Source organism: Zea mays, chromosome 5 (genome assembly GCF_902167145.1).
Source record: "Zea mays cultivar B73 chromosome 5, Zm-B73-REFERENCE-NAM-5.0, whole genome shotgun sequence".
NCBI lineage: Eukaryota > Viridiplantae > Streptophyta > Magnoliopsida > Poales > Poaceae > Zea > Zea mays.
The window spans coordinates 101,137,262-101,160,878 of record NC_050100.1 but is presented as its reverse complement, the minus strand read 5'-3'; the positions used below and the strand labels follow the sequence as shown (position 1 = coordinate 101,160,878).

At 49.8% G+C, this 23,617-nt stretch overlaps 1 protein-coding gene and 1 long non-coding RNA gene across 2 annotated transcripts in view; both read right to left on the bottom strand.

The window, feature by feature from the left end:
• Positions 1-1,056: 1,056 nt before the first annotated feature.
• Positions 1,057-4,529, bottom strand: LOC103626751 (uncharacterized). The gene is made up of 5 exons (XR_002261980.3): positions 3,910-4,529; positions 3,363-3,489; positions 2,894-3,178; positions 2,533-2,809; positions 1,057-1,777 (listed from the first exon to the last, which is right to left on the bottom strand). It is a non-coding gene; the product is annotated as an uncharacterized lncRNA (long non-coding RNA).
• A 2,040-nt stretch (positions 4,530-6,569) lies between these two features.
• The window catches only part of LOC103626750 (Leucine zipper protein-like), a 36,845-nt gene continuing 19,797 nt past the window's right edge, over positions 6,570-23,617 (bottom strand). Inside the window, exon 2 of the mRNA XM_008647125.3 lies at positions 6,570-8,698. Coding sequence (XP_008645347.1) covers positions 6,810-8,684 — 1,875 coding nt within the window. The 5' untranslated portion in view covers positions 8,685-8,698 and the 3' untranslated portion in view covers positions 6,570-6,809. The remainder of the gene's footprint in view (positions 8,699-23,617) is intronic.

Sequence of the window (23,617 nt, the reverse complement as noted above, 5' to 3'; positions counted from 1 at the left end):
TTGAACTCACTATGTTCTGGGTTGTCATTGTCGTGGTATGGTCCAATGTCTTCGAGCCTTGATCATTTACTTGATCATATGGGAGCTGAAATCAGCATCCAATCGACCCTTGCTGCGTACATGGGTCAGTAGATATCACAGTACTAACATCGCAAATAGGATTTAGGTTTAATCCTGTGTGTGATTGATGGACGACATCAGATCTATTATGACTAGTGTCCCCCTACATGGTGTGCCAACTATCGAGGATTTCTCGATGGTGTTTAGTGAATTTGTTGTGGGTATACGCAAGATCTAACAATTGAAAGTAATGACACAGGTGACACAATGTTTATACAAGTTTGGGCTCTCCTGTGAGATCCAATTTGTCGGTGGCTATCTTATGGTTGTTGCATATGCCTCCCTGACGGCGCCTTGACCTTCCTTTTATAACCAAAGGAATGAGTTGTTTACAAGAAAAATGGAGTAGAATTCTTATCTAGATTAGAAGGTCTATCCCTATCTGCTAATACCATATACACCGTGTATTATTGTTACAATGGAGACATGCATATAAGGTAATCTTCCTAGTGATCGGATTCCCTCCTGATGCGAGATCCTAAGTACTCTGCCCTAGTCCGAGTTTGTGGGTAGGGACCATGTCAGGCCCACAAACCAGCCTCTCAAATATTGGTGTGTTTCGAGTAACCTTTGTACATATTCTTTACAATATGCTTCTCTATATAACACTTGTCTCCAGCAACACCCTCTATATATATTTTACTTTTAATTTTCGTATCATATATTTACCACACTCTCAATTATTTTTTATATAATTTAGTTTTGCTAAATCTATTGTTTAAAGTATTAAAATGGATATAGTTCAGTAGAGAGAATCTCTATGTATAGAGGACGATATATTTAGAGTAATGGGGGCGCTCTTGAAGGGATAAAGGAGAGAAATTTCTCCTAAATATAGGGTACACGACTCTTTAAGGGTCACTAGGTAAACGCCCGTGCGTTGCGACGACAAACAAATTATATGATAAAATATTAGTACACAATGAGTACATGTAAACAAACAACACATATATTATTATTGACATCAATTTCTCACATTTTTTGTCAACAACCAATACAATGTTACTCTAGGACCAATTTTTTCTTAGCATCACTAAAAGTGGATGTTTACACATACCTTTAAAATGATAGCAATAAAAATCAAAATAGGTGGTGCTAAATGTAGTCAAACAATAACAAGCATATCAGGAAGTTTTTTATTTAGGCCCTATTCATTTTGTTTCAAACCCATAATAATTGAGGGGGGTTAAATCCGTTATAAGTCAAAATCCTCCTCAATCCTGGTTTCGGGATGAAACAAATAAGGCCTTTATGGACGCTGCTAATGTAGCCTAAGAGCATCTCCAAGAGGTCTCTTAAAATGCCCCCTAACCTAGAATTAAAGGGAACATGAAAATTCAAGCCTCCAACAGGGCTCTCAAACCTTCCCCAACTTTTCATAGCCCCAAAAAAATTCCTATTTTGTAGCTACAAACAGGGACAATTTTGGTTCCCCCAAACTGTGTTACGCCAGCCCAGCAAATCTCTTGCAGGCCCATCCGCCATTCAGACATCGCCTTACCTTCTGCTAGATGCCGCCCTTCTGCAGTTCTGCTAGACGCCATCGCCCACGACACAATCAAAATTTTACTCTAGGACTTATGTTGTTCTTCGCTGCCACGTCAGCCTCCCTGTCGCGACTTCTATTTGGCCTGAATCATCCTTGTAGAGGAACTACCTATGTATAAGGATTGAAATCCATATGATTTGTGATTCACAAAATATACAGTTATTGATACAAAAAACAATCGGAATTTGTTATGCATTTTTTCACACCTGCATATGGGTTGATGAAACATGGGCTGTGAACGAATTGAAATGGCATGTTTTTGCATGTGAACACATATGGGGCGAAGAAACCATGGTCTGTTTAATTTTATGTTTACATTTAAGTGTACTATTGGAGGTAACACAGAAAATGCAAGCCGAAATTATTTTATGCTGCTCTTACATTTACCTGTTTACGCTATTAGGTTTGTGGCATATTACATCTTGGTTTTCATCATGAGTCGAGCAAGGAGGCTACAAAAGAATTGGTGGAGCATCAGCTCATTCAAAATAGTCTACGGTTGAAAGTAAAAGATCTAGCTAAGAGTGCTTTAGACTGAAGTAAGCCTTAAATAGATTCACTGAATGGTAAATTGTTAGGGAAATTTCTAAGTTAATATGTCATAGAAATGCCTACTACGCTCATGATCTAATCGAGCTCCTGGTGTCTAAGAATATTTAGAGGGCGAGTGACAAATTATCTAAAGAAAGCTGGTGACCTAATATTTTACAAACCAAAATCCAAACATATTTTAAGGCACCTTAACTGCAAAAGCAAAAGCTAGGCAAGGAGAAAAAATATAGAGAAATCAAGAAACATTAAGCCCATGGATGGATTAGAAATGATAAGCAGTATAGATAAGAAGACGGGGGCAAGAATCATACCATGTCTGGCCTAAGGAAGTCAGTCCTGCTGAGCACAATGATGGATCCAGACTTGTAGAGCGCGCACGACGGAGGGGTCGCGTCCTGGTCGGCAGCGTCATAGCAGAGGCGCAGGATGTCGGCGTCATCGTCATCTGCTCCACGATGTTCCACCAGACCAGCTTCGACGCGACCGCAGTCATGGGCTCACCGTTAGTCGTGACAAAACTCACCTTAACCTCCTCCTATAGCACTCCCTTGACGATGATCGGTACAGGAGGCACTATAAGTTGGTACCCTGTAGAAGATCGGTACAGGTAACATTAGCGCATCAAGTGAAGAGTGAAGTTGATGATGTTGTGACATAGATATAGAGATTAACCTGCTACAGCTCATCAAGACATCAACGAATGCATCTGATGTTAGTAGACAACAAGAATATAACCTATTATGCCTTAAACAAATTTCCTCTTTGAAGCCTCATGCTCTTGGTCTCACTACACTGCTAATAAAAACTGAGCTAGGTACTGAACATTCATGATTTCTAATCAAACTCCCGGGGACTGGGAGTAGATTTCTATACTGCATAACTGTTGGCTTGGTTCTTGTTCGTTGAATCGCTGTCGCTGGGGAAGTTTAGTTTGACTTATGACCATTCCAAATATTACTGAAAGTGTTAAGATAAAAAATCAGAGAACTGGATAAACAAATTGAAAAGAACACATACTTTATCTTCACTACAGATTGAGAAGCAATGGAACCGTATTGGTAATTGGTTATGTGTCATCTACGTCAAAGCGAAGGATGTCCTCAGACTGAAAAAAGTTGAACTAATTAAGGAAGAAGTTTACCTTGATGTTTGGCCTCAAATGGTTGTGCCATCTTTCTCTGTATCGCTTCCCCACTCTTGCTGGCAGCAGTTGTGCTATGTAAGACCACTTCCTCGGTCCAAGTTGTTCCACTAATTTTACCAGCGTCCTATCATTTTTTTTCATTAATAGATGGTGAACAAGTCATGACTAAAAGTAAACCCTATGCCTTCATGGTAAGGAGAGGGTAATTTTAACAGCAGTGAAAAAATATACATTATCAAATGATTGTTAGTTTTATGGAAACCCATTCAAAACAGAAAACACAAGATCATAGTATCCATGGTGCAAACGAGTTCATGCTTTCAATTAAAATGGTTGTAGCAACCGACTATCAGCATGTCACTCCGTAACATCTAGCAATGCACAGGATGCACGGGATCTAACTCAGACCATAATACTTAGTTAAGCAGTAACAGATCTAACTCTACTACCACAACGACTCCTATACCAACGACCCAGATCTAGACCAGCAGAGCATGATTAAAGGCAGATCAGAGGCGACATAGTTCAGATCCAGCTCACTAACCTTGTCTCCAGTGAGGTGCAGCGCGAGCAGCTTCACGGCCTGCAGCAAGGTAGTGGCCGACGAGTCGATCTCGCTGATAACCAGCTGCACAAACACTGGCACAATATCCACATAGGTGAGGGATAGATAAACATGGAAAAAAGAACATGATACCTAGCAGCTCATATGTTTGGGCTGACAGATGTAGATGTAGAGGCAAAGGCAGTGCCCTGCTCATCCCTGTGTGCCCGTCTTTTGCCGTTGTGCGCCACGAACATCCTCCTGAGCCCACGCATCATGGCAGAGAAGAAATGGGGGCAGTGGGGAGTTCAGGCAGGCGAAATTGGTCAGCTTGACAGCATGTACCCCCAGTCCCAGATGACAGGACAAACAAACTTGAGACAAGCGTAAGAAGAACAGGTTGGTCTTGTCCGGCGGACCGGCAGGATTCGCGGCCGGAGCCTCTCGGAATGATTGCCACGACGACCGGGTCCGTCTGGCCGGCAGGCTGGGAACACGGGCCAGTCGACGTCCACACACCCAGGCGCGAACGCCGGGCCGACAGACAGATCGAGGCTGCGCAGGGCAGGGCAGCGGCGGCCGGCCACCACCCGTCCAGGTGGGCCAAACGTACGGGTGTGTGCCATTCTCCTTGGAGGAAGCCGGAGTGGAGGAGGCCAGCAAAACAGGCAGGCAACCGAAAGATGGCGTGTCGCGCGGCTTCGTCGACAGCTCGTCAAATGTCGAGTTAGACCGAGTAGGGAAAAAACGGGGGCTTCGTCGGCAGCTCATCCCTGTGTGCCCATCTCTTGCCTTTGTGCGCCACGAACATCCTCCTGAGCCCGCGCATCATGGCAGAGAATAAATGGGGGCAGTGGGGAGTTCAGGCAGGCAAAATCGGCGGCGTGCACAAGGGCATCTGGGTGGTGGGGTCAGGACCTCCTGGCAGGACAAATCGGCGGTGATATCGTGTGGGAGGGTGTAGGGGGCGCGGAACTCCAGCCACGGCGTGCGGCAATCTCGGGGGCGGGCGCGGAGGGGGTGGTGAAGGGCGCTGTCTCGGGGCTTCAGCGTTGTGGGGGCGGGGGAACGGCCTCACCGCGTCATCTTCGCCGTGCTGCGCGCGGTGGGGTGGTGACGGCAGGGGGGGGTCGGCGTGGTGACAGGGGATCACAGATGGGGGCGGGGGCATGGCACTGTCGCGCGCAGCGGGGCGATGATGGCTGGGGATCGGCGTGATGATGGCTGAGGGATCGCAGATGGGGCTAGGGTAGGCGGGGGCACGGTGATGACTTGGTGGACGTCCTCCTTGAGCTGTTAAGGAGTAGTATAGATTATTGGAGAGAGTCATGAGATGGGCAATGATTATATTGCCTAAAATGTTGTTTTTGTTTTTCTCATAAAAATATGTGTCCCACTCAAAACTTTAACCCAACCCAGCTTTATCCAAACAAGTGAATATGTTTAATTAAAGTAATACAAATGTATGTTACTATATGTCATCGACATGATTAAAATAATGTTTGCCTTAATCGTTAGTTAATTTGCCGGATCTGGAGCAAGTTATACTTGTATGGCTTGTGTCATATTCTATGTTTTGATAAGTTTATTATTTTTAAGTTATTGTTTTGTTAAATTCTGATTATTATCGATATACTTTCGATCATATAGCGTCCTGTTCGGCACTACCAAAATCTTGACACTCTTCTCGTTTCTAGCGATACCATAGCAATTTCATTTCCGATAGAGAAATATGGAACTAAAATGGTAGAGCCTTCTTCCTATCCGTTCCGCTCTTTTTCACAGTTATGTACATGCCTCTTTGGCATTCTATTTTAATCATCAATCTTAAAATCTATTTTATGGTCAACGGTCCACAAACTAAGGACATTGCGCCTGACATCTTGTCACTGTCTTCTATAACCGCAGGCTCTCTATTCGGGAGGCCTTCACTGGTAGCGCGTGTGTGAGCCGCATTGATCTCCACGGGATCCACACGGTTGATCACCTAAAGCAGCTTGTGGACCTCTGGTCCTTTGCCGGTTCGGTCTTCTTGGTGCAGAACATGGAGGATCGTATTTATTGGATATACAACGCCTCGGGTGAATATTCTACGGTCTCTTACCAGATTTAATTTATAGGTCACACTTGTTTCAATCTCCCTTATTTGGAAACCATATGGGTCATCTAAAAATAAACTCTTTGCTTGGTTTATCATTGCAACCGGGTTTGAACCTCTGATGGGCTCGCAACACGTGGATGGCTGCATAGTCCTTATTGTCTGCTATGTAGGTGGCACCCCGAGACATCTCATCACGTTATTGCTGGTTGCCGCTACTCGAGGAGAATTTGGGACGCCCTGGCATCCTGACTCTCCATCGGCCCTTTATCTCCAGCTACCTAGACGGATTCCACTTCGATCAAGCTGTGGTGGTTCATGGTCGGCCCATTCGGTGTGCCAAAAAGGTACGCGCTCCATGGTCTGGCAAATTTAGTTGGAAAGGAACAACCGCATTTTTCAAAGGCAAGAGAGGTTAGTGGCAGACTTGCTAGTGGCTAGCAGCAATTAAGACAGAGGCAAGGCTGCGGGATGTCGCAGGTGCTAAGCACCTTGTGACGCTTTTACCTCTGGTATAATTATGTAATTGTTTTGTACTTTTCGTGCTGTGTCTTTTGGTCACTACTTAACACTATTCTTTATTAATAAAAACGTGCACAATCTCGTGCCGTTCGTTAAAAAAAACTATTTCATAGCAGAGTTGAGTAATAAACACAAATGATTCGTGCAAATTAAACTGACAGATATTGAGAGCTTGGCTCGAGCCGCAGACACATAGAGCTGGACTTTTGGCGTCTTAAATCATCCAACTGAAAGAAAGAAAAAGATAGATAGAAAGAAAAAGCCTAGCAGTCGTTGCTATTTATCCTTCAAACAGTTCTTCTAGGACTTCCTGCAGTTGATGTGGGGTACTGCTGCGGGATGTGGTTCTCCTCCCTGTCGCTGCTCGCTGCTCCAAATACCTGGCATACCATGGAATGACTTTCTCGATGATGGCTTTGCGCAACCTCTTCCTAAGCTCAGGATCTGGAACCTTCCAGAGCCTATGCGAGTCACAAATAGTATTGAATTGTGACTCAAATTTGGATAGCGACGCGTATCTTCGCGGACCGAAAGGTATGTCGACGTACAAACAAGACAGCACCGGTGTCCAAGAGGCGTGCAGGTATGCATCTATGTAGCCCTGAATCTTGCTGTCGTCTGACGGAAACCAGGCCGGAAGGTCCAAGGATCTGACCTGCTGCGTGATGAAATCACAGTTGTTCATCAAGAATATGTACCTCAATCCATGTTCCGCAATGGAATGGGAAGCGTCCACGAGATGTTTCTCCAAGCTGGAGATCATGTCGATGATGAGGCTGACCACCGAGTTGAAGCCTTCATCCTCGGACACGAAGACGCTGAAGTGGTGATCCTGCAGGACCAAGTTGAGAGCGCCCTGGTTGCTCCACAGCAGCGCGATGTAGTTCATCATCAGCCTGGTGGTCTCATGAACTCCAGGCCCACTGGACTCTAGCGAGATTCGACAGCAATCCTCCGTGAAGAAAGAAGCTCTGACCATGCCCATCAAGCTCCATATGGTGTTACTTAGGTTCGTTCTCTTCCTCAGGAAGGCAGCATTCATGCCTTCGAACACGGTGGTGCTGCTTGCGGCTTGTTTGAACAAAGCCAAGACTGTCGGCGAGGCATCAGCGACGCAGGCGTACACCTGCAGCATCCCCGGGAGCGCCTCCGGCGCCCAATAGTAGGTGGGTACGGCATGGCACACGGCGTCGACGAAGGTCAGCATCCTGAGAACGCTCACCTCGGCGAATCGGGCGAACAGTGTCACCTCCTCCTCCTGGCTGCTTGCTGTTTCGCCGGTAGCTCCCGGCGTTGCCACGCCGATAAGCATCTGGATGTATCGGATGGTCTTCCTGACAGTCCTGACACCGCCGACGGTCGACCTCTTGGCGCGGAGCTCCAGATACGTGATGAAGAGCACGTGCACCATGACCAGGAGGGCTCGGATCCACCTCTCCATCAAATCTCGGAGGGATTCCAGGTCCAGGTCCAGGTCCAGGTGCAACTGAACCATGTCTTCTCCTTTCCCTTCCCCCGTGTGGAGGGTGGACGAAGTCGTCGGAGAGCCTAGAAGAGGCTCCTCGTCCTCCATCTCTCTTGCCATTATAGCTCCCCTTCTTCTTTCCGCCCCTTCTTCCATAAAAATGGATGGGGACTCCGACCACCCCTGGCCCACTGCTGAATTCGCTCCTAAATGGAGGATCCATTCCACGTCTAGCTCCGATAACCACCTCTCCACGATGAGCTTTTCGTGGTCAGGGCCTCCGCCGTTCGCCTCCACTGACGAGCCGCCACTAAACGCTTGGATGATGCCTCGGATGTAACCGTCGTTGAGCATCTGGAGCGCGATCCCCCGGAGCTCGTGGACGCCATTGAAGCCTGCAGTCCCCCAGCCGCGAAAGGACGACATGCCGTCGGTGGAGGAGAGCCCCGAGCCAGAGTACGATGCAGCAAGTAAGGAGGTCGAGCTGGCGCTCGACGAAAAGCTACTCGCTCTCTCAGCATCCCCGTCGCTCCGCGGGTAGAAGCGTGCCGACCTGCCCGCGCCGATGGAGACACTCCGGATTGTGTCGCGGTAGCTGCTTTGCCACAGCAGTGACGTTGCGAAGCTGTCGAGCTCGACGCTTTCGGGCACTGCGGCAAGCCTACGCGGTGTGCTGCTGCCATAATTCATGCTCACCTGCAACCCTGCACGTGGAGGTACCACACTATTGCAGTTTTATTCTAACTAGCAAATACTTTCTCCGTTCATATATATATATATATATATATATATAATTGACTTTTTAAAAATATTTGACAACTCGTCTTATTCAAAATAATAATAATAACTTATTATTTATTATTTATTTGTTTTGTCACTTAATGTAGTTTATACTTAACTTAAAATTTTATATTTTTGAATAAATATTATAAATAAGAAGAGTAGTCAAAGCTTTCGAAAAAAAATCAATAGTGTCATATATTTGTGAATGGAGGTAGTATATACATAAGGTCAGCGCCCTGAGTACGGTTATTCTAAGCGCCACAAGAAAAACAAACATGCATAGAAAGAACGGACAATGTGGGCTCTCAACCTCGAGGTGGTTTAAGATGATAAGATCCCATTAGGGTATGTACAACCCACATAAATGTCATATATCTTAAGGGTATTAAATGAGTAGGTGCAAAAAAACACAAGAGACGATATCTTAGTGAAGGAACGTCTCTAGCACGATTCTCTAGTCTAGCTACAGTTACACTTACAATTGTATCTTGAAAAGTTCTAGTAAATACTCCCTCCATCCCATAATATAAGGCGTAATCACTTTTTATTCTTGTCCCATAATATTACGTGTGCTCTCTCTAGACTCACATGCATCGATGCAGTGGCATAAAGAGAATTAAATTCATTTCTTGGTCTTTGAACTAGAGGTGGTTATGTCTTATATACTGGGACGGAGGGAGTAAGATACAAGGCTTAAATATATTGGGTTGTACATAAAAAGAGGTTTCTTAGGTGTATCTAGTGCTTGAAAAATTATAATATAGTATCTAGGTTGTACATGCCCTTACAGAGTTATCATTATGTGTGGTTAATGTCCCTACCATAGCATGCTGGCCTTTAGATAGAAATGACAATGGAAAATTCTTCGTCCCTATCCCAACGAATGTTCACGGGAAAGTTTTTTCTCCTATCTACATCCTCGTCTAGGAATTTATCTTCGCGAGGATTCTATCCCTGTTAAGAAATGCTATATTTAAAGGCAAATTTATACCAAATCAATATAAATTGAATAAACAATATTTTAAATTATAAGAGAGATTTACTTTAAAGTTTAGTTTGCTATTTTATAATTGGTTATATATTAATTTTAATAAAATTTTCACATGTCAATATACTATTTTATGCAATAGAAGTTGCAGGGAACGAGAATGGGTATGGTTTCCCGCGAACCCGATAGGGACCAAATTTTTCTTGTTTTGATCCCCGTTGGGACTAAATTAGCCTCATACTCGTTCCCTAATAGAGAAATTCCCCATGTGAAATCGAGGATCGGGTCCCTATAACCATCCGTACTTCAGGAAGGGACCTCCCCCAACGGCTATTACCAGCACGTTCGCAGCCTCCATTCTCGCCACGGAGCCTAGTTGGATCGTACCCTTCAAAGGGTCTTATCGGTGTTTAGAGTCTGACCTCACACCCAGGGTTACCCCTTGCGATGCTTTTGGGTAGGAAGGTGTTGTCGATTATAGCTCAATGGTTCGTGCTAGATGCATGAGAGAGGGACAGTCAATTTTCTACAGGTTCGGGCCGCTTAGAGAGGCATAATACCCTACTTCCTGGAGTGGATCTTTATGTGGTGGGTTACAAGTGAAGTCTCCTGAATGGAGAAAAGCTAATGAGATAGGTAGATAGTCGATGGAAATGATGGGGTACCCCCTGAGCCTTATATACTCGACCGTGTCACATGTCTCCTAAATAATAGTGAACCGACTGAACTGATCTTCCTACAATATTGCCGACTTATCCCTAATCCGCCCCGATATTCAAGGACGCCATGCGCGAGAAAGTCGGGCGGTTGCTATGGATAGCGCACAAGTTGACGGGTTGCCTGGGCCTAAATCTGTTGCTATCTTAGGTCGGCCCGTTCCACCAGTAATTCTAGCCCGGCCCACGAAGGGATGGCCTTGTGAGGTAACTGGCCCAAGGGCCCGCGCGAGGCCTTCTTGCCTTCTAGTGGACCCAGGGGATATCTATCCCCCACAAGCCCCCAAACTTTGAGCTGATTTTGAAATAATCAGCCCAAAGATTCTAGGTCCAGCTCATGGGTTCGTTGTATGACATGGTTTCTATTTTGCCGATGGGTGCACCGAAGGGGTGCACTCATTGGGTGTAGTCCCTGAGCATTGAGTGGATTTTGAAAATAATCCATTCAAAGGTCTTCATCTTATGCTTTAGAAATCAGCATTTTGTCATCATCTTATGCTTTAGAAATAAGCATTTTATCTTCATGGGACTAAAAATTTATTGGGTGCACCGAAGGTGCACCAAATGGGTGTAGCCCCGAGCTATGAGTGGATTTTGAAAATAATCCATTCAAAGGTCTTCATCTTATGCTTTAGAAATCAGCATTTTGTCATCATCTTATGCTTCAGAAATAAGCATTTTATCTTCATGGGACTAAAAATCTATTAGGTGCACCAAAGGTGCACCCAATGGGTGTAGCCCCCGAGCTTTGAGTGGATTTTGAAAATAATGCATTCAAAGGTCTTCATTTTATGCTTTAGAAATCAGCATTTTGTCATCATGACCACCCAGGATGAGCACAGGCTCTCCCCACCATGGGAGGGACTGTTCATCGTCGTTGAAGTCCTACGCTCAGGAATGTACCGACTCAAGGATGACAACGGCAATCTCTTATCCAACGCATGGAACATCGAAAAGCTAAATAAATTATATCCTAAGTTACTCTTTTGTCCCTTCTCTATTCATACACAAACAAAACATGTCAACCAAATTGCTATGCCAACCAAGTCGCCAAGTTTTGCTCAGGGGCTGGGGAGCAAGCACCACATTATACCCTTAAGCCCGCTCACTGTTCTACGACTATTTTCTCTCTCGCCTAAGCGTTCTGGTGTCTAGATCCATCTCGAGGCACATCCACACCCTAAAAGGGCCCAGCGGCCATGGCTACAATAACTCAAGACGCTCAATCAAAAGGACAAACTAACCAGGCCTTAAAAGAAAAGATAAAGACGTGGACTTCAACCCAAAAACAAACAAACTCAACGACACATAGCATAAAGTCTCATTCACATTTAGTTCAACATTAAAGTTTATTTACAAAACAGAAGCTAAAGACAAAGTTTAAGGAGCTGTGGCTGGGAGCATCGCAGGAGAAGCCCCATGTTGACTCACCACACTATTAGCTGAGCATGAGGGATGACTTGAGCTTCGATCCGATGCAACTTTTCTTCGATGCGACTCATGACAGGGTCGATCTCATCGAAGTGAGGGACCATCTGTCCAAGGGGCATATTGCTCATGAAGAACGCGTCCTCTAGGACGACAAATTCCATGTGGCCCCACAACATTCCCAGTTGCTCGGTCAACAAGACCATTGTCGTCATCGAAGGACAAAGGTGCACACATGACATGCCCGTGGCCAACCATAGAGCATGAAGCTCCACGCTCTACTCCGAGAGTGAATCCTCGGCTTGGAGCCATGCGATTACGGTGGCGTCACAAGCAATTGAGAGCTTGTGCTTCTCATCGTCTACCACATTTTGGGTGTCCCGAGCCACAGAGGACATCTTTTAGAGCTCTGCAAAAGAAGAAATGTAAGTAACCTTAGACATAGACCAATCAAGAACAACCCCGTTCCCAAAAGGGTGTACCTCTGGATGCCTCACGTTCTCGCGAGAGATCTGCATCCAACCCCTCTAGGTGAGCGTTAGCTGAGTTTAGTGCCAACTCGGTGTCATCGGTATGTCGGGTCAACTCCGACAGAGCTCCCTAAAAGCATGACCTCTCCCCCCGAAGGCGATCCACGTCACCCCGCGCCTCATTTCGCTATGTGCGTAGGCGCGTCACCTCCGCCCAAGGCTTCTCAGCCTAAGAGTGAGCACGAACAGCTCCCGCTCCTCCGAACTGGCAGCTTCAGTGAGCAAGTGCTCCACCTCCTACTGCGCTGCAAGCAGTGCGTCACTCCGGGTCGACGACTGGGTTAGGAGACGCTACAACTAGGAGTGATACTCAGGTGAGGAATCCTAGAAACACTAAGGGGCAAAAAGGAGATGAGACTTACCACATCGAAAGGGAGCAACTCTTGCGTGATCGACACACGCACAATCACCGCTACTTCCATGGCAGAGGTGTTAGAGCCCTCGATGATCTCTAGGCTCTTAGTTGCCCGGATGGAGCCCCCTCAACAAACCTTCTCTCCTCTGCCTCCATCTCCTCGACTCCAGTCCCTTCAAGGATAAGGCGGGAAGATCCTCGGAGCCCTCCTCTAGAGCAAGTAGCAAAGAGACCACCACCCTCTGTGCAGCAGGAGGGTAGGGACCTGGTGCATATGGAAGCTGGACCTCAACGACGTCCGCCGCCATTGACATCGCCTCGGTCGAGTGGCCCACTATCGCACAACTCAAAGGCGAAGGGTCCAGGGGCGGTAACCGTTGTTGGTGTTTAGTCTCGACTGCGCACTATGGGGTAGCTCACGTAGTGCTTTTTAGGAGGACGTCAACGTCGATCACTGCTCAATGCTATGTGCGATGCATGTCGAAACACAAGATTTATATAGGTTCGGGCCACGTGAACGTGTAACACCATACATCATGTGTGGTGTTGAGTATTAGATTGCTTTGAGTTTGCAGATTATAGGTAGCTGTGGAAGTGATTGAAAGAGTTCCTATCAATCCAATGGTGGGCAAGAGAGAGAGAGAGGGTTTTGGTAGGGTAATCTCTGCAGCCTTATATAGCTGACTAGAGAGATATCCTATCTTATAGATCATTTGAGTCTATCATCTTCTATTGCGAGTGTGCCTACTCTTCCGATGTTCAGTTGCTTTTCCTCTGAGTTATCCTCTGAGTAGGTCGCTATCTAGTCGTGTCCAGGACGCGTCTCAGAATCCCCACCATTCCCCTACGACAATGGCGCATGGATAGCGTTCTCGTGCCATATTCTTCGAGTTTGTTCCCCGCTGGCCACGTCATTTTGTTTCTCCTGATCTTGTTTTGCCTGATCTTGTTTTGCCTGAATGCTTCTCGATAGTATGCACTGTTGGGCGACTTATCAGAGGCTTTTTAGGTGGCCCATGGAACATATTCGTGTTGTGATGACCCATGGGATATATATCTCCCACAAACCCCCGAGGACACGTCTAAGAATGAATTAAGCTATTTGATCGTATTTCTTTGAGTGCAGTTTTTTATGCTTTGATTCATTGAGTGTAGCCCCTGAGTTTCGAGCTGATTTGAGTATCAATCAACATGAAGGTCCCAAGATCTTGCCTTCGTAGGATTTATTTTACTTCCCTGGTTGTGTATAAACCATGCTTCTGGTCTGACGGCATCTAGCCAACTAACTTTGTCTTGAGGGTGGTTTGGCCGACTAAGGGTCAACCGACTATGGCCTGGCTGACTGAACTCTAGTCAGGGCATGTCTGGCCAGGCTTGCTAAGGCTACCGACTGAATTCAACTGATATAGGTCTGGTTGACTCAGGTTTGACCAGTAAACTTCTATCGATCTTGAGTTTGTCATATTGTAGGACTGTCGTTGATATTTCATATATTGTGTTTTCTAGAAAATCTAATCTGTGCACTCAATGGGTGTGCCCAATGCGTGTGTACGTTGTCTTGTCCACGGAATAGTTGTTTGAGGTGTTGGTGTTGTGTTACGCCAAAGGGTGACAGAAGCATGCAATTTCTTGGAATCCAAACGACTCTTGAAGGCTGGCGACTGTTTGTTGTACGACCGGAATACAAAGAGGTACTGTTTCATTTCTTTAAATAGACCAACTGTGTGCCGCAAACTCCTTCACTTGCACATACTTCTTGTTTCCTCCTATCCTCTTCTCCTCTTCTAGAAACTCCGATGGCGGGAAAGAAAGACGATAAGGGTAGGAGGAACACCAGGGGTGACAAGAGGAAACAACCTGCAACTCCGCCATCGGAGGACTTCAGTGACACAGAGCTCTCTGATGAGAGGACCAATCTGCCGTCCCCTGGCTCCCCATCATCCGTTTGCAAGGACGACTCCATGGGGATGTCAGCGGGGAGAGGGCTTATCTCTGGGGCATCGAGCTGTCCGACCTCGATGACTTGGATGAGTCAGGGGAGGAGGAGGACGATGACGATGACGATGGCTACGATGGTGGTGATGAAGGAGCCATGGATGACAATGTTGACAATGGAAGCAAGGGCAAGGATGGCGGTGGCAACGGCGGCAAAGGCGGCGTTGACGGCAGCAGTAGCAAGGGAAGCAATAGTGGTGGCGACAACGGCAGCCGTGTTAAGGGCAGCGATAGCGATGATGGCAATGGCAATGGCAATGGAGGCAATGGTGGCGGCAAGGGCAGCAACGCCGGTGGCAAGCCGCCAACGGCTTAGTTCGTAGTATTATGTAGTGTAGTAGTAGTTGGTAGGTGTAGTAGTAGTAGCAAGGGTCTTTTGCATGGTGAAAGGGAAATAGGGTCAAACCTGGTGGTTGAATTGCCCAACACAAATAATTGGACTAACTAGTTTGCTCTAGATTATATGTTCTACAGGTGCCAAAGGTTCATCTACAACTATTCTAAATCGACTGTCCGCAATACCGTAGATTATTCCGGACAGGAGAAGCTTTTTGGAAAAACAGACTAAGCGTGGACCGTCCGGGCCTTTGTGGCGGACCGTCCGCGACACCTAAATGACCCTCGGACAGAACCAATGCAAAAACACATGTCTCTACTGCGGACCGTCCGATGGAAGAGCAAGCATCGTCCGAGACCACGCGCGGACCGTCCGGCCTCAGGCGCGGACCGTCCGGCCTCAGGCGCGGACCGTCCGTTAGGTGAGGAACCAAAAAACCCGAAGGTGACAGGTTCGGTAAAATGAATTATAGCGTCCTCGTGGACCGTCCGGGGTGCACGACCGGATCGTCCGCGACTGCCTTTATCTGACATCTGACAACACATTAAATGCAATGTAGCCATTGATATAGCCGTTACTGCTGACTGTTGTGTTTTCAGCCGTTGATCTGTAGGGGCGGACCGTCCGGACCAGGGGCACGGACCGTCCGCGGTCGGCAGAAAGGGGCAACGGCTAGAAAGTGGTTGGTGGCTAAAAATACAACCCCAACCACCTCCATTCACTTCACTCAAGCATTCCAACCTTCAACATTCAATACAAGAGCTAGCATTCCATTCCAAGACACAATCAAAGCCTCCAATCTCTCCAAGTTCCACAATTGAGACGAGTGATCATTAGTGATTAGTGGCTTGAGAGAGAGTGATTTGTGTGTTATTTGTCGCTCTTGTCGCTTGGCTTTTTGCAATCGTGCTTTCTTCTTCCCCATTCCTATTCTCAAGACACTTGTAATCAAAGCAAGAGACACTAAGTTTGTAGTGGTCCTTGTGGGGTCTAAGTGACCCGTTTGATTAAGGAGAAAGCTCACTCGGTCTAAGTGACCGTTTGAGAGAGGGAAAGGGTTGAAAGAGACCCGGTCTTTGTGACCACCTCAACGGGGAGTAGGTTTTCAAGAACCGAACCTCGGTAAAACAAATCACTATGTCATCCACTTTCATTTGCTTGTGATTTGTTTTCGCCCTCTCTTTTGGACTCACTTTTATTTCTAACGCTAACCCCGACTTGTAGTGGTGCTTAAAGTTTATAAATTTCAGATTTGCCTATTCACCCCCCCTCTAGGCGACTTTCAATTGGTATCAGAGTCCGGTACTTCATTAGAGCCTAACCACTCGAAGTGATGTCGGGAGCATCCGCTAAGAGGGAGATCGGGACCGGCGAGAAGCTCGCCACAAGCCATGGGAAGGCTCCATCCGGGGAGTCCGATAACAAGGTGAAGGGATCCCCTTCACACGACAAGTTGCGTCGGAGCGGTGAGAAGAAAAAGAAGATGAAGAAAGTGGTCTACTACGAGACCGACTCTTCATCGCCATCCACCTCCGGCTCCGACACGCCGTCCGTCACTTCTAAGCGCCATGAGCGCAAGAAGTTTAGTAAGATACCCCTATGCTATCCTCGCATTTCCAAACGTACTCCTTTACTTTCTGTTCCTTTAGACAAACCACCCATGTTTGATGTTGAAGATTATAATATGTGGAGTGACAAAATGAGGCACCATCTAACCTCACTCCACACTAGTATTTGGAATGTTGTTGAGATTGGAGTACAGGTACCATCGCCGGGGGATGAAAACTATGACTCGGACGAAGTTGCCCAAATCTGGCACTTCAACTCCCAAACCACCACTATACTCCTCGCTTCTCTAAGTCGAGAGGAGTATAACAAGGTGCAAGGGTTGAAGAGCGCCAAGGAGATTTGGGACGTGCTCAAGACCGCGCACGAAGGAGACGAGGTGACCAATATCACCAAGAGGGAAACGATCGAGGGGGAGCTCGGTCGCTTCATGCTTCACCAAGGGGAGGAGCCACAAGCAATGTACAACCGGCTCAAGACATTGGTGAACCAAGTGCGCAATCTCGGGAGCACCAAATGGGATGACCATGAGATGGTCAAGGTTATTCTTAGATCACTCGTATTTCTTAACCCTACTCAAGTTCAATTAATTCGTGGTGATCCTAGATACAAGCTAATGTCTCCTGAGGAAGTGATAGGAAAATTTTTGAGTTTTGAATTGATGATCAAAGGCTCCAAGAAAATCATCGAGCAAGGCTCCTCCTCCACACCCGAGGCGCAACCAATCGCATTCAAGGCGACGGAGGAGAAGAAGGAAGAGTCTACATCAAGTAGACTTCCCATTGACGCCTCCAAGCTCGATAACGAGGCAATGGTGCTCATCATCAAGAGCTTTCACCAAATCCTCAAGCAAAGGAAGGGAAAAGATTACAAGTCTCGTTCCAAGAAGGTGTGCTACAAATGTGGTAAGCCTGGTCATTTTATCGCTAAATGCCCTTTGTCTAGTGATAGTGACAGGGATAACGACAAGATGGGCAAGAGGAGAGAAAAGAAGAGGTACTACAAGAAGAAGGGCGGCGATGCCCATGTTTGCCGGGAATGGGACTCCGACGAGAGCTCCACCGACTCCTCCGACGAGGACGCCGCCAACATCGCCGTCACCAAAGGCTTCCTCTTCCCCAACGTCGGCCACAAATGCCTCATGGCAAAGGAGGACAAAAGGAAGAAGGTAAAATCAAAATCCTCCACTAAGTATGCAACTTCTAGTGATGAGGATAATTCTAGTGATGATGAGGATAATTTGCTCACCCTTTTTGCCAACTTAAACATGAAACAAAAGGAAAAATTAAATGAATTGATTAGTGCTATTCATGAGAAGGATGAACTCCTGGATAGCCAAGAGGACTTCCTAATTAAAGAAAACAAAAAGCATGTTAAAGTTAAAAATGCTTATGCTCTAGAAGTTGAAAAATGTAAAAAATTAACTAATGAGCTAAGGACTTGCCATGATGTTATCTCAAACCTTAGAAATGAAAATGCTAGATTAATTGCTAAGGTTGAGAGTTCAAATGTGTCGGGGACCATAATTAGGGGTACCCCCAAGACTCCTAAACTTGGCTGGTAACCACCATCAGCACAAGCTGCAAAGGCCTGATGGGCACAATACAGGTCAAAGCTCCAACCACTCAAGGAACACGATCTCGCCTCGCCCGAGCCCAGCCTCGGGCAAGAACAGTAGACCCAGGTGGATTCACGCCTCGCCCGAGGGCCTCCTCAAGCAACGGGCACACCTTCGACTCGCCCGAGGCCCAGCTCAGGCAAGCTTCGCAGTGAAGCAACCTTGGCCAGATCGCCTCACCAACCGACCGTATCGCAGGAGCATTCAATGCAAGGATCGCCTAACACCTTATCCTGACGCGCGTTCTTCAGTCGACAGGGCTGAAATGACCGCAGTCACTTCGCCCCTCCACTGACTGACCTGACAGGAAAACAGTGCCGCCTGCCCTGCTCCGACTGCTGTGCCACCCGCCAGGGTGAGGCTGATAGCCGCCAAGTTCACTCTCAGGCGCCATAGGAAGCTCCGCCTCGCCCGACCCTGGGGCTCGGCCCCCGCCTCGACCTCAGAAGACGGTCTCCGCCTCGCCCGACCCTGGGGCTCGGACTCCGCCTCGACCTCGGAAGACGGTCTCTGCCTCGCCCGACCCCAGGGCTTGGACTCTACCTCGACCTCGGAAGACGATCTCCGCCTCGCCCGACCCCAGGGCTCGGACTCGACCTCGACCTCGGAGGAGTCTCCGCCTCGCCCGATCTTGGGCTCAGACCGACCACGTCGCAGGGGGGTACATCATTACCCTACCCCTAGCTAGCTCAGGCTACGGGGAACAAGACCGACGTCCCATCTGGCTCGCCTCAGTAAAACAAGTAATGATGGCACCCCGCATGCTCCCATGACGACGGCGGTTCTTAGCCCCCTACGGAAGCAAGGAGACGTCAGCAAGGTCCCGACAGCCCCGACAGCTGTGCTTCTACAGGGCTCAAGCGCTCCTCCGACGGCCACGACGGCACATGCACAGGGCACTAACACCTCTCCGACAGGCACGTCGGCATGTACATAGGACTCTGGCTCCTCTCTGCCGGACACGTTAGCATACTGCTACACCCCCCATTGTACACCTGGGCCCTCTCCTTACGTCTATAAAAGGAAGGTCCAGGGCCCTCGTATGAGAAGGTGGCCGCGCCGGAGGACGGGCTGACGAACATGCTCTCTCCCTCTCTCGTGAACGCTTGTAACCCCCTACTGCAAGCGCATCTGCCCTGGGCGCAGGATAACACGTGTCGCGGTTCCCCTTTTCTTTCCCCCTTGTGTTCCATCTCGCGCCGACCTATCTGGGCTGGGACACGCAGCGACAATTTACTCGTCGGTCCAGGGACCCCCCGGGGTCGTAACGCCGACAGTTGGCGCGCCAGGTAGGGGACTGCTGCGTGTTGACGAACAGCTTCCCGTCAAGCTCCAGATGGGTAGTCTCCAGCAACCTCTCCAGCCCAGGACGCTGCTCCGTTTCGGGAGTCTCGAGTTCATGTCCCTCGACGGCAGCTACGACATGGTTCTCCTTCCTCCGCCGCGCGACAATGACAATGGCGGCCGTCAACCCGCCCGACGGCGGCGGACTCGACGACGTCTTCCCCGCGTGGCGGAAGAGCAGCATCCGGACCTATCCCGTCACCTTCCCCGCCATAGGAGGAGGAGGCGGGGCAACCATGGCCAAGCAGGAGGCGACACCTCATTGGCTGTCGAGCGAGTCGACGACACCGGTGCCCCAGCGGGGGACACGTCGGGCGTTGACCTCGCGTTTGATACGAAGACGAGCGTCGTTTCCCTGCAACACGCCAACCCCAAGCGGACGGATGATGCCAGCACGCTCACGAAGGACTAGCTGGGCATTAGCCTCGTACCTGAGATAACAGTGCAGTCCATCCCCGACGCGACTTCATCACCATCCGTCGATCAAGAGGTACCGTCCGTTTTCCATCCTGTGCCTTTTAGATTCAGCTTCGACCCACCAAGCGACCCCGCTTCGGTGGACGCTTTCATAAAGGCATATCCAAACCTTCCGGGGTACCATATGTGGTCAACCTGGGACAGACTGACGACCGTCTTGACCTACGGGCCCCCGGGTTTCGACGAAGATGACGACCCCGACTCTGGTTGGGATTTCTCCGGGCTCCGTGCTCCTAGTGCCATGCGGGACTTCATGACCGCATGTGACTACTGCCTCTCCGATTGCTCCGATGGTGGCCACAGCCTCGACGACGAGGACTGTGGCCCAAGTCGCGAATGTTTCCACGTTGATCTAGGGGGTCTCGACGAAGGCAACCACCTTGGTATGCCGGAGGACGGCGATCCCCCTAGGCCTGCGCCTCACGTTGACATCCTTCGGGAGCTAGCTGTGGTCCCAGTCCCTGCGGGGGGTCAGGACACATAGCTCAAGCAAATCCGTGAGATGCAGGCCAAGCTCGACGAGGAAGCAGGACAACTTGTGCAGCTCCGGCAAAACATCAGGCAGGACTGGTCAGGCCAAGCGCTAGCCGGAGAAGCGCGCCATCAGGCCCAGGACGTCCAGCACCGCATCGCCAACGATGCCAGGGCAAGGCTGCCCCCGGCTTCCAGTGGGGTCAGCCAGAACCTAGCTGTAGCAGCAATACTACTACGAGCGATGCCGGAGCCATCCACTACCGAGGGGCGGCGTATCCAGGGAGAGCTCAAGAATCTCCTAGAGGATGCCGCGGTCCGACGGGCCGAAAGCTCTGCCTCCCGAAGGCAGGGGTACCCCCCGGAGCATCGCGCCGTGACTTCCCGATTGATGCGGGAAGCCTCGGTCCGCACCGGGCGTACGCGGGACGCAACGCCTGCAGCCCCGGGTCGCCTCGGCCACGAGCACCACCGCCACGATCGTCAATCCCACCTCGACGAGAAGGTACGCCGAGGCTACCACCCCAGGCGTGGGGGACGCTACGACAGCGGGGAGGATCGGAGTCCCTCGCCCGAACCACCCGGTCCGCAAGCTTTCAGCCGGGCCATATGACGGGCGCCGTTCCCGACCCGGTTCCGAGCCCCGACTACCATCACTAAGTACTTGGGGGAAACAAGGCCTGAACTGTGGCTCGCGGACTACTGGCTGGCCTGCCAGCTGGGTGGAACGGACGATGACAACCTCATCATCCGCAACCTCCCCCTGTTCCTCTCCGATGCCGCCCGAGCCTGGCTGGAGCATCTGCCTCCTGCGCAGATCTCCAACTGGGACGACCTAGTCAAAGCCTTCGCCGGAAACTTCCAGGGCACATACGTGCGCCTTGGGAACTCCTAGGATCTCCGAAGCTGCCGCCAGCAGCCAGGGGAATCCCTGTGGGACTACACCCGGTGATTTTCGAAGCAGCGCACCGAGCTGCCCAACATCACCGACTCAGATGTCATCGGTGCGTTCCTCGCCGGACCACCTGCCGCGTCCTGGTGAGCAAGCTGGGTCGCAAGACTCCCATCAGGGCGAGCGAGCTGATGGACATCGCCACCAAGTTCGCCTCTGGTCAGGAGGCGGTCGAGGCCATCTTCCGGAAGGACAAGCAGCCTCAGGGACGCCAGCAGGAAGACGTCCCCGAGGCGTTCGCCCAGCGCGACACGAAGAAGAAGGGCAAGAAGAAGTCGCAAGCGAAACGCAATGCCGCCGACGCAGATCTTGTCACCGCCGCCGAGCACAGGAACCCTTGGAAGCCTCTCGGAGGGGCCAACCTGTTCGACAAGATGCTCAAGGAGTTGTGCCCCTATCATCAGGGTCCCGTCAAGCACACCCTTGAGGAGTGCGTCATGCTTCGGCGCTACTTCCACAAGGTCGGGCTCCGGCGAAAGGTGGCAGAACCCACGACAACGACAAGAAGGAAGGCAACAAGGCAGAAGAGTTCCCCGAGGTCCATGACTGCTTCATGATCTACGGTGGGCAAGTGGCGAACGCCTCAGCTCGGCACCGCAAGCAGGAGCGCCGGGAGGTCTGCTCGGTGAAGGTGGCGGTGCCAGTCTACCTAGACTGGTCCGACAAGCCCATCACCTTCGACCAAGTTGACCACCCCGACCGCGTGCCGAGCCCAGGAAAGTACCCGCTTGTCGTCGACCCCGTCATCGGCAATGTCAGGCTCACCAAGGTCCTCATGAACGGAGGCAGCAGCCTCAACATCGTCTACGCCGAGACCCTCGGGCTCTTGCAGATCAACCTGTCCACGATCCGGGCCGGTGCGGCGCCCTTTCACGGGATCATTCCCGGGAAGCGCGTCCAGCCCCTTGGATGACTCGATCTGCCCGTCTGCTTCGGGACTCCCTCCAACTTCCGAAGGGAAACCCTCACGTTCGAGGTGGTCGGATTCCGAGGAACCTACCACGCAGTGCTGGGGAGACCATGCTACGCCAAGTTCATGGCCGTCCCCATCTACACCTACCTCAAGCTCAAGATGTCGGGCCCCAACGGGGTCATCACCGTCGGATCCACATATCGACACGCGTATGAATGCGACATGGAGTGTGTGGAGTACGCTGAGGCCCTCGCCGAGTCCGAGGCCCTCATCGCCGACCTGGAGAGCCTCTCCAAGGAGGTGCCAGATGCGAAGCGCCACGCTGGCAACTTCGAGCCAGCGGTTAAGTCCGTCCCTCTCGACCCCAGCAACGACGCCTCCAAGCAAGTCCGGATCGGCTCCGAGCTCGACCCCAAATAGGAAGCAATGCTCGTCGACTTTCTCCGCGCGAACGCCGATGTTTTTGCGTGGAGTTCCTCGGACATGCCTGGCATACCGAGGGATGTCACCGAGCACTCGCTGGATATCCGAGCTAGAGCCCGACCCGTGAAGCAGCCTCTGCGCCGATTCGACGAAGAAAAGCGCAGAGCCATAGGCGAGGAGATCCACAAGCTGATGGCTGCAGGGTTCATCAAAGAGGTATTCCATCCCGAATGGTTAGCCAACCCTGTGCTTGTGAAAAAGAAAGGTGGGAAGTGGAGGATGTGTGTAGACTATACTGGTCTAAACAAAGCATGTCCGAAGGTTCCCTACCCTCTGCCTCGCATCGATCAAATCGTGGATTCCACTGCTGGGTGCGAAACCCTGTCATTCCTCGATGCCTACTCAGGGTATCACCAAATCAGGATGAAAGAGTCCGACCAGCTCGCGACTTCCTTCATCACACCTTTTGGCATGTACTGCTATATTACTATGCCATTCGGTTTAAGGAATGCAGGCGCGACATACCAAAGGTGCATGAACCACGTGTTCGGAGAGCACATTGGCCGAACGGTCGAGGCTTACGTCGATGACATCGTAGTCAAGACGAGGAAAGCCTCCGACCTCCTCCCTGACCTTGAAACAACATTCAAGTGTCTCAAGGCAAAAGGTGTGAAACTCAATCCCGAGAAGTGTGTCTTCGGAGTCCCCCGAGGCATGCTCCTGGGGT